Here is an 11260-nt window from a genome sequence, read left to right on the forward strand (position 1 = left end):
ACAAGGGTATAAGTTGGTGGACTTGACGAGAGATTTTGGATTATAGATCAGTAGTTAAATAACTATTGTAAGGTCTATTTTATATTGTTTATGCTTTTGGTCTGTATCGAACATGACATCCCAAGGTTTTATTATTTAATGAAAATACATTCTCTTTGAGAAATGTTTGGATAAATGGTTATCATATTTTTGTTTTTGGGAACAAATTCCGCAAGAGTTTTCTTTAAACGATTACTCTAATTTTAAAAACAAAGCATAAACAAATCGGTCTTTTCTGGCCGTGAAATTGGGGATGTCACAGTTTGAGGTATTTGGGCATACTCTTGGGTATTCTTGGACTCAAACTGTAACGACCCAATCTTCACGACTAAAAATTTTCTTTTAAAACATTACTAAAACCACATTTATAAAAACCGTATCATAAGTCATAACATAATTTCATAGTATTAATTTCAAACATAACTTATTATCAGAGTAAAACATCTCAGGCTAACTGGCTATGGTGTGTGCACTGCAACCTCTCCGAGCTCCTCTTTTGAAAACTGAGTACCTGAAACCAAAAAATGAAACCGTAAGCATGAATCTTAGTGAGCTCCCCCAATCTACCACATACCATATAATAACATATAAAGCACATACTGGGCCTTGCCCACTACATCAGACCGAAGTCCGGACTAACCGGGGCCTTGCCTCCTGCATCGGATCGAAGTCCGGAACTGACTGGGACCTTGTCCCCTGCATCGAACCGAAGTCCGGACTAACTGGGGCCTTGCCCCCTGCATCGGACCGAAGTCCGGAACTGACTGGGACCTTGTCCCCTGCATCGGACCGAAGTCCGGACTAACTGGGGCCTTTCCCCCTGCATTCGACCGAAGTCCGGAACTGACTGAACATAGCATAGCATATATCAACTAGCAGAAGTACATATACTGCATACTGCATCGGACCGAAGTCCGCAATACATTACACAAAACATGCTTGAATCACAAAGACATCAAGCAATATAACTAATGCATCGGACCGAGGTCCGGAACTACTGCTAACTAAACGGGCCGGCATTGTGGCCATAGACCCGTTCCTACTGGAAGGAAACTCACCTGCACTGCTGGAGTTCTTGCTGATACCCTGCTGACTGCTATTTGACAACTCCCGCACTGCTACTCCAATGACTCCCAAATCTACTAATACCAAATATAACACTTAGTCCCAAACTGCCCTTCAACGTTCAAACTAAGTCAACTCTGGTCAAAGTCAAAGTCCTAGTCAAAGTCAACCCTCCAGACTAACTCTACTCGTCGAGTCAGCCCGTTGACTCGTCGAGTCCTTATATTCTGAAACTCTCATAATGCGACTCAACGCACCGAGTCACCCCAAGACTTGTCGAGTTCAACGATCTCTGAGTCCCATCCTGCTCAACTCACCGAGTCACCTCCTGACTCACTGATTCGAGGCTTAACCAGAAAAGGTTTGAGGTTCTGCAACCAGACTTGCCGAGTCCAAGGCAATCTTCAACAGACTCGCCGAGTTGTTCTTCCAACTCGTCAAGTTCCTGCCTATCTTCATCCAACTCGCCGAGTCCACCCATGTGACTCGTCGAGTTCCTACGCGACTCTAAGTCTGATATCTAGCCCAAATCGCTGAGTCCTTTCGTGTATTCTCATAATCTGGAGTCACAGAGCTACTCCTTTGCTCCAAACAATAGATCTGGGTTCCTAGAGTCCATTAGCAACATAAAGTTGCTACCTTTACGTGCTTCTTGTCTCATAATACCAAAACCAAGCTAGAAAGGGACTTAATTCTTGGGGAAAGGCTTTTGCATAACAACTAGAAAGGCATTATGCATCAATGATTCATATAGAACTCAGATATGGAGTTTCGACTTAGATCTAACTCATGCTTCAAGATCTCATCAATATTTCTCTAACCAAACCCTAAAACTCCATGAAAGTTGAAATAAAAAGGAGAAGGCCAAGGATAACGATTCCTTACCTCCAAAATGACCTCCCACTGAAGTATAATCCGGATTTCTTCTAGTCTCCTTGATCTAGGCTTCTTGATCTTCAAGATTTCCTTCACCAAAACTAGATCTTGTTCCAAAAAGGATTATGGCGGCTAGGGTTTGGTATTCTAGGTGAGAGAGACTGTAAAGGAACCCTAAGGAAGAGAATGAGACGTTTAAATAGTGCTCAAAGTCCCAGATTTAGGGTTTTTCTCTTCAGACCAGACTCGCCAAGTCCACTTGCCGAATCGCCGAGTCGGTCACTTACTTTACACCCGGATCCTGCTCCGACTCGTCGAGTTCCTCCCTGGACTCGACGAGTCGACCCTTTTTAACTTATGGTTTTCCTTTCCTTTCTTGACCTTTTCTGATTTCGGGTGTTACACAAACTGAGGATTTGGTGAAAATCGAGTGAAATCCATTGGAAAAAACCCTAACATAGGGTCTCACGTTGTGACCAGTCCTTGGTCACGTTGTGAGAGTCGACCAGGGCTGATCCTAGCAACTCGCTCACGACTCAGATAACATAGCCATGAATTCTTAGTTTCTTACTGAACTGAACTCATGACGTGGGAATCACAGAGTCACATCATGAGTTCCATGAACTCAACGATATACGAGTTTAATCTTTGTCACGTCGTGAGACTTGATATCTCACTTCGTGATTACGACCTGAAGCCAAAAGTCAAGATTTTAAGTCCTTATTCCGTTAATCCATTGAGTCCATCTCATTCAGAAGGTAAAGGGGACCCCTAAGGTCCATAAAAATGTTTGCTTTATGGTCATGCTTGCACCATGCATGACCCAACCCACTCTATGTTAAAAATTAGGAAAATATGCATCAAAATCTCATGTATGGCTCTTATACCTCACCAACTTCCAGATCTAGAAAATATGATGATCAAGGAACCCTTAGAATCCATAAAGTTGCTAACTTTATGGATTTACTTCACTCAAGCATGCTTAACATGAAGAAATATGGTCCAATAGCAATGAAGTTTTAACATTTGATACTTACAAAGGTCCAATAGCAAGAAAAGATGATGATGATGATGATGATACTTTTTCCCACTCCACCATTGGAGCACTTATTTCCTCTTATTCTCTCATTCTTTAAGCTAGAAAATGCACCAAAATGACTAAAGGCTTCAAGAATGATTGATATCATGGTTTCTGGAGGCTTGGATTGTTAGGGAGGCTGGGGGTGGACAACCCTAGCCCTCTCATTCCATTAAATACCGAAAAATTAGGGTTTTGGTCATTAGACCGCTCTCGCATCGTGAGCAATAAGGTCTCATGTCGTGAGATTCAAAGAATGCACATTAAAACTGAATGTTACATGGGCTGTAGCAGCCACCACATAGTGGCAACCCTCTTGACACGTCGTGGTGCTCATCAAAAATACATGGTTCATAAAGGTCATGTCACGCCATGGTCATCCATGCACCATGTCGTGGCATATGGGTTTTCTCCAAAAAAAACCCATCTTTGACCCCATTAAGTCTTTAGCTGATCCATTCTGGAAAACAGGTGTTACAAGTTATTTTAAAGAAAATCATATAATAATTAGTATAGAGAAAATGTCTAGATTAATATATACACTATATACTGATAATAACAAGTGATTTATGATGATTAGTACGAAACGTGTTGTATACATATGTTTATGACCAGTTGTATTGTATGAAATGTGTTTGTTTCCATACATGTTGTACTTGAGATTGACTTAATGTGTTGATGCTAACACTTGTTCTTGTGTTGTTTAACATGATTTCCTTACATTGGTAAACGTTGTTTAGAGATTTGGCATGGTTAGGTTGAGACTCTTTTTAGGTAGTTTCATATTCTATTAGATGATACCACTTGCACTCGTCATGGTGGTCGTTTCAATGTTTTCATTAATGCAAACCTAAACTATCTCTTTTGTGATGGTTGTAATTGTAAGTAATGTTGGTGACTTCCATGAAATTGTTTTAAAAAAGTCTTTCGTTGCTAATTCTGTTAAATGATGTACGTAAAAATAAAGAAAAAATTTATGGTAAAAAATCGCCGTGTTACATAGATGGTCTAGTAGATGGGGCAGAGCGTTTGGGTGAGCCATTGAGGGTTAGTATGTAAGGGTAATGGGGGGAAGGGATGGTTGATGACCCTCATCCAGGTTATGGTGGTGGCAAGAGGGTTGTAGTGAGTGAGGGGTCATCGATGACTGGAAGGAAGGAGGGAGAGAGAGAGAGAGAGAGAGAGAGAGAGAGAGAGAGAGAGAGAGATATGACATAATCCTCATATTTAACTAGATAGAAAGAAAGATATAAAAAAGAATAAGACAAACTTAAACAAATAAACAAATAAATAAAACTTTAAATACAAAAAAACCTAATAAGGAAAATATAATCAATTTAAGTCGGGACTAAAACCCAAACAAAAAAACCTAATAAAGAAAATATAATCAATTTATAACCTGTTATTATGTTTTTTTATTATAAAATAGTATTAAAAGAAAGTTAAAGAGACAACATCAATAGCTTTCACATCTATAAACTATATGTATAAATTATATGTAGCGAGTCTGAATTATAAATAAACAAAACATTTGATGGTGTTTATATATATATATATATATATATATATATATATATATATATATATATATATATATATATATATATATATATATATATATATATATATAGCGAGTCTGAATTATAAATAAACAAAACATTTGATGGTGTTTTAATATATATATATATATATATATATATATATATATATATATATATATATATATATATATATATATATATATATATATATATATATATATATATATATATATAAGAGTTCATTTGAGACGAACATAAATTTGTGAGACCGTGAGACCAAATTTTTAATGAAATATTCTAATATTTTATTGTTCGTAAAAATAAAATATGCAATATATTCTAATATTATATGTTCTAGAATATTTCAATGTAAAATATGTTAAAATCGTTGGCTTAAAATATTAGAATATTACACATATTTAATTTTTATAAACAATACAATATTAGAATATTTCACTAGAAAAAAATAGTCTCACGATCTCACAAAATTAGGCCGTCATAAATGAATCGTACTATATATATATATATATATATATATATATATATATATATATATATATATATAAGGTTGTAAATATGAGAAAAAAACAAGGATTGAGAATGAAAGAACCATTCTCAGCCAATCATTTAATTAGCATCTAAGCATAAAAGACATGGTGACAAAGTTGTAAATATGATATAATAACCTTCAATTGCAGATACGTAACTGTGTATAATTAGATAACAATTCAAATTCATTCTTAATCCATCGTTCATCATCCAAATTTCTCTAACCTTCAAAAATCATCCAGATTTCTTCAATTAAACCCCTATCAACATCTTCCAACGTTAATCAACCATCAATCTTCATCAATAACACGTTTATCAATATCATTCAATAGTAAAAAAAGTTCGTTTTTGGTTCTTTCAATCCAACCATCAATTCTGCTTGAATACGAGCATATCTTTAACATATGCGATTAATTATACTCCCAACGTCATTAGATCAACGTCATTGATAATTTGATTCACTTCATATCATTCACTCAACATCGATCATCAAACAAAACTTTAAAATTAAGGTTAGAAAAACATCAAATCATTTATTTTTTGAAAAATTCCGTATAATTCTCTATTAGTCTATTATATTGTAAGTTTTAAATAGTCAGAGTATCATGTTTTTATTATTTTTAAAAAAGCTAACCTGTATGCACTCCAACTGTTTGATGAAATGCATAAACTAAATTATCACGTTACCTTCACATATGAACATGTTTTCGCACCTGAATCAGTTTATGATTATTAAAACACAAAATAAATGCAAGTCTCTGTATTATTTATATGTGAATAACATATAAAAATTATATTTATTTCTGAATACACCTTGTAATATTCAAATGTGAATATACTGTGTAATATTCACATATGAATATAACATCTAATATTAATAAGTGAATACATCATCTAATATTCACAAGTGAATATACTATGCAATATTCATAAGTGAATACATCGTCTAATATTTAAATATGAATATACTGTGTGATATCTATAAGTGAATATACTATATAATATTTATATGAGAATATACTGTGAATATATAATATAGCATGTACTATCACATGTGAATATATAATATAAACAACATATATCACATAATATTCACATATGGTTATACCTTCATGTATGGATATACCATGTGATAAATTACTATTATGATAAACTAACAATATATTTTTATTAACATTTTTTATGTGCATTCACATGTTTGTCAGAAATGGTTATAACTCTACAGATGAATAAAATTTCAGTCAATGATTGGTTCATATCTTAATGGTTGACGATTGGTTGACGTAAATAAGAATATATCATTGACGCAGACAATATATTTTTATATTCATGTGTAAATGTTATACAATGTAATATATATTTCATTTTGATCACGTTAAATTCAAATTTAAATGATATTATTAACCAATAAATGTTGTTTGTCTTGGTATAATGTAAAATTTACATGTAAAATAATATTGTTACAATATATATATATATATATATATATATATATATATATATATATATATATATATATATAAGCTATTCACAATCCAATTCTTATAGTGTATTATTTATTTTTATATATAAAGGTTATATTCATAAATGAATAAATCAACATATATAGTTTATTCACATAAATAAAAACAACATATTATAATGATGTTTTTAATAATGGGATTGAAGTTAGTAACATTATCAGTAAATATGTCGTCATGATTTCTAAACTTTATTCATATATGAATAGAATAACATGTCATGATGATGTCATCACTAGTAGGAACGAAAATTTAGTGACATCATCAAAAAAAATTTTCGCAATGAAGTTTAGTCTCGGAATTGGACGAAACTCACATATTTGACGTAAAATTGTGTTATTTACAAAACTCATGGCTCCGTCGTGACGTACGCTGTTTTTCGGCCATTCGGGACTGTTTAGGCATCAAAATGATGTTTTTCTATTTTTATAATTTTCCGAAAAAAAATTATCATTTATTCACAAATGAATATAGCAGTAATAAAAAAAATATATGCTTATATGATATTTTTATTAACCATAAAAAGCTTAGTTATATGTGAATAAATACACATTCTGATCGAATACTTTTTTTATCTTTAATTTTATATATTTTGTATTTCTTGTTTTTATTAACAGTTTTTATAATTATATATATATATATATATATATAAATACTTCATTTTGAGGTATAAAGCAAGTTTGTAATTCATATGTGAATAACATATAAGAACTATATCTACATGTGAATATATGTAATATTCACAAATGAATACATGTAATAATCAAAATGAAGTATTTTTATTTTTTTAATTTTCCAAAAAAATGTGTTATCATTTATGAATATTACATGTATTCATTTGTGAATATTACATGTATTCATTTTTTAATATTACATATATTCATATGTGTATATAATTTTTATATTTTATTCACACATTAATTACATACTTACTTTGTATTTCTAAAAGACATACATTGATTTTCGTGTAAAGATATATTCACTTGTGAATATTACGTGATATATTTAGTTTATGCATTTCATCGAACAGTTGGTATGCAAATAAATTATCTTATATAATTATGGTAAAAAAATTAACAATTGAAGCCAATAATTACAACACAAATCAAATTCTATCAAAATCGATCAATAATCAATACGTTGAGATAAAAAATTGTGAAAAAATGTATGAAAATTGAAGTTTTTCAAACCTGAAAAATGATTTTTTAAAAATTCTTCAAATATATGGTTATGTTGATGAAGTTTTGATTGCTATCTATTGTTTGACATAATTATTTAATATGTAAAATTGAAATTAAGAAATCAATCACAAAGATAGTACATATCTTGTCCCCCAATTTTAAATAGATTCTGAAGAGGTACCCACCACAACTCAATATAATATTTCAGATTTTCTCGTTGATTTTTGGAAAATAAATATGGATTAAAATCCCTATGAGATAACAGTGAACCAAGTTGGTTCTACACCTTTATGTCCATATTTTGTAGTTTAAAAAAATAACTTTTCAAAATGCAAACCCTAATCCAAAATGTGAAGAACATATGTAAAATGGGATGGCTATTTTGTATTAAAATAGGCATATCATATGAGATCATAATGATGACTTCACTAGACTATTGTTTGTTTGGTATAGTTTTTGCACACTAGGTTCAATAGGATTCTGCATAACCAATTAGTAGCAAACGTGGTGGTTGAGGCTCGAGTTGGACTCGACTCCATTAAGCAGATTCGCCATCTGTTCCCAGGGTGTACAGGTCGCGTCCATGCACAAGTTCGGTGTTTTTGGTCTACGAAATCCAAGATTTGCACCCCCCACCCTGCGCACGGGCAGAAATTATAGTAAAACCATAGACACAAGCTTGTAAGCCTTTCATGCATTTAAGCTTATAAACCTTGTTGAGTTTGGTCTTTCTACCAATGTGAGACTCATTCCCACATTCATCTCTTTTGCTAAATTTATTCTCAAATACTCATCTTTGAGTATCAATATCTCATTCACATATACTCCATTTTGGACATATAATATAGCGTTTCGAAGTTCTCACGGAGGAGAACACAAACCCACTTAGAGTTAATTATATATACAACATATGTATATATTTATATATGTCCAAAGTTAGTAAAAATATAAATATTTATATTATATTTTCCAACAAGTTCTTCATCATTTCACTCAAAATACTTACAATCTTGACATTTATCTATAAAACATGGGCAACCAAACTAACACCTACATGAGTTTTTATGATTCTAATGAATTCAAATTCTAGCTTGAATGCCAGAGTTACATCTACCAAAGGGCGATTTCTTTGTCTATGCACGAAAGTTCGAGAGCTTGAGTTACTTGAACGAGAGTACACTATCATTATTATTGTGAATAAGTGTTTGATTAGTTGTTTATAATGGTTTTATGTAAATCATCAGTCCAAAATTAAATGTTTGTACTCAGCAATCCGAAATTCGTATACCGAAATCCGAAATTTCTTCTTTTGTCCGGAAAATGTATTTTGGCAATACAAAATTATTCCGAGATAAACTATATCTAGTATGTTATGTCTTATTTGAGACAGGATGATTAGTTTTACAAATGTTTAAAGATTGTTCTGAGTTACAAATCATGATGATGTTTTTTTGGACAGGATGATTAATTTTACAAATGTCTAAAAATTTGTTCCGTTACAATTCTTAAAAAGAAATTAGATTATATTCAGATTCAGACTAAATAATATTTAAATGAGGAAGTCAATTTAGTAGATAAAGTTGGAATTGTGTAAAGTGTAAACTGCAAAGCGTTGATCGAAGGAAAAAAAAAAACAAATAATAATAAAATGAATTTATAAAAATACAAAATCTAAAATAAGGTAAGAAAATGGCGCGGAAGATCCCGGAAAATCGCATGAGCATCCGGTATCCAGTTCGATTCTATCATTGAAATGCTCAAAACACGTTATAACAAAACCGATTTATTTTAACATTATTTTCTTTTCCTTTTAATTATACACATATTCCATTGTCTAAACTCTAAACTCTAAACTAATATCCATTTGTATTTTTCTATTTTATAATATTCCTACCGATTATATTTTACTTTTATGACTTTCACATACTCATATGGACATTGAATTTTGTCCTTTTCATAATCTCTAAATTAAACAGTAAACACCATTAAATCTTTGATTAATTACAATCCATATATAATAGGAAGCAAATTAATCACAACCACTTTTATACTAGTATTTTAGTAGGTAGTTCCAACTACTCAAGAACGCAAAATTAATTATACCACATATTTCCATAAAATCTGGGAAAAGTAATTGTCTCACCAGTTGCATTTTCTAAAAGCATGCTTAAGATGAGTAAATGTGTTTCGAGTATTGTATGATCTGATCGAAAATATTTACATTAAATAAGATTAAGATTGGAATCCATGTGCTACAAAAACAGCTTAAAATGGAGGAAAACAAAATTGTGTTTGATGATTGATGACATAATTTAGAATGGGGATTTCTTCCCCTTGGCGTTGACATTTGAGAAGAACCCAACTAGGCCTTGCCTGTAAGGTAGATACGATTTCCTCTTTCCGATTTCGCTTTTGGCTCGTTGTTGCACGTAGAACAATTCATGAAACGACGGAGATGATGATTTTGATTTGTTGGCAACGACGGAGACTTCACCGGAACTCCGGTTTTGTTTGGGAATGTCCACCTTTTTATGAGTCAACAACACCATCGGCTCTTTCCCTTCGCTGTTGCTCCGCCGGAGTAAATCTCTAATTCTCCACCGTTTTGATCCCGATCCGGTGGAACTGCTCTTTTTGCATTTGCTAAGAGGCGATGATCCGATATCCATTTTAGGTCTCCACACACAGAACACTCCAGGAGTTTCACCTTCCGATTCGTCCGCTTCTGATGACGACGAAGACGCAGATTCTTCCCGTTCCCGATCGTTCATAAACAATTTCGCCAGAGAATCCGAGCAAGCATCAACGCTTCCGTTTACAGCTTCACGATCTACCTCTTCCTGATTCAATAGATCACGGTTGAAAAGAGGAAAAACCGTCGGGGCTTCGAAAGCGATATCATGGACTGAAATTTCTTCGTCTCCAAGCACGATTGAGAACTCGAAATCCTCTTCTCCAACATCGTGAAATAACTGATTGGTGACTTTGGCAGCGGCGATGGAGGCTAGAGTATCGGAAGAGTAGCAATTAAAGCTAGGACAGAACCCTAGATCATCTATTTGTCCCTGTTGTTGTTGCATTCTTGTGGTTGCAGAAATCCCAAGAAGTGATGAATTGAAATGTATCTCTTTGGAATAGCTGAATGAGAGAGAAGGAATTTGGTAGCAGATTATTTATAAGCAGGGGAACATGAAGAGATGCAATTGGGCCGCGTGGGGTTTAGTACACTAGAAACAAATTCTTTGCTTGCACTTTCTACGGCTTAAAATAGTAACATTTTTTATACAATAAATAATTTCACTCTATTAAATATTCATAGGCTTTCTTCACGTATAAATCCTATCAAATATTTATTATTCAACAAATCTTTTTAATTAATTTAAAAATAAATTAAAGTTATACTGTATGATT

At 32.7% G+C, this 11260-nt stretch overlaps 1 protein-coding gene across 1 annotated transcript; it reads right to left on the reverse strand.

The window, feature by feature from the left end:
- Positions 1-10161: 10161 nt before the first annotated feature.
- On the reverse strand, positions 10162-10929 carry LOC111876429 (uncharacterized). The gene has a single exon (XM_023872952.3). It carries the CDS (start codon positions 10927-10929, stop codon positions 10162-10164), a length of 768 nt encoding a protein of 255 aa, XP_023728720.1.
- Between the last annotated feature and the right edge of the window lie 331 nt (positions 10930-11260).

Source organism: Lactuca sativa, chromosome 2 (genome assembly GCF_002870075.4).
Source record: "Lactuca sativa cultivar Salinas chromosome 2, Lsat_Salinas_v11, whole genome shotgun sequence".
Lineage (NCBI taxonomy): Eukaryota > Viridiplantae > Streptophyta > Magnoliopsida > Asterales > Asteraceae > Lactuca > Lactuca sativa.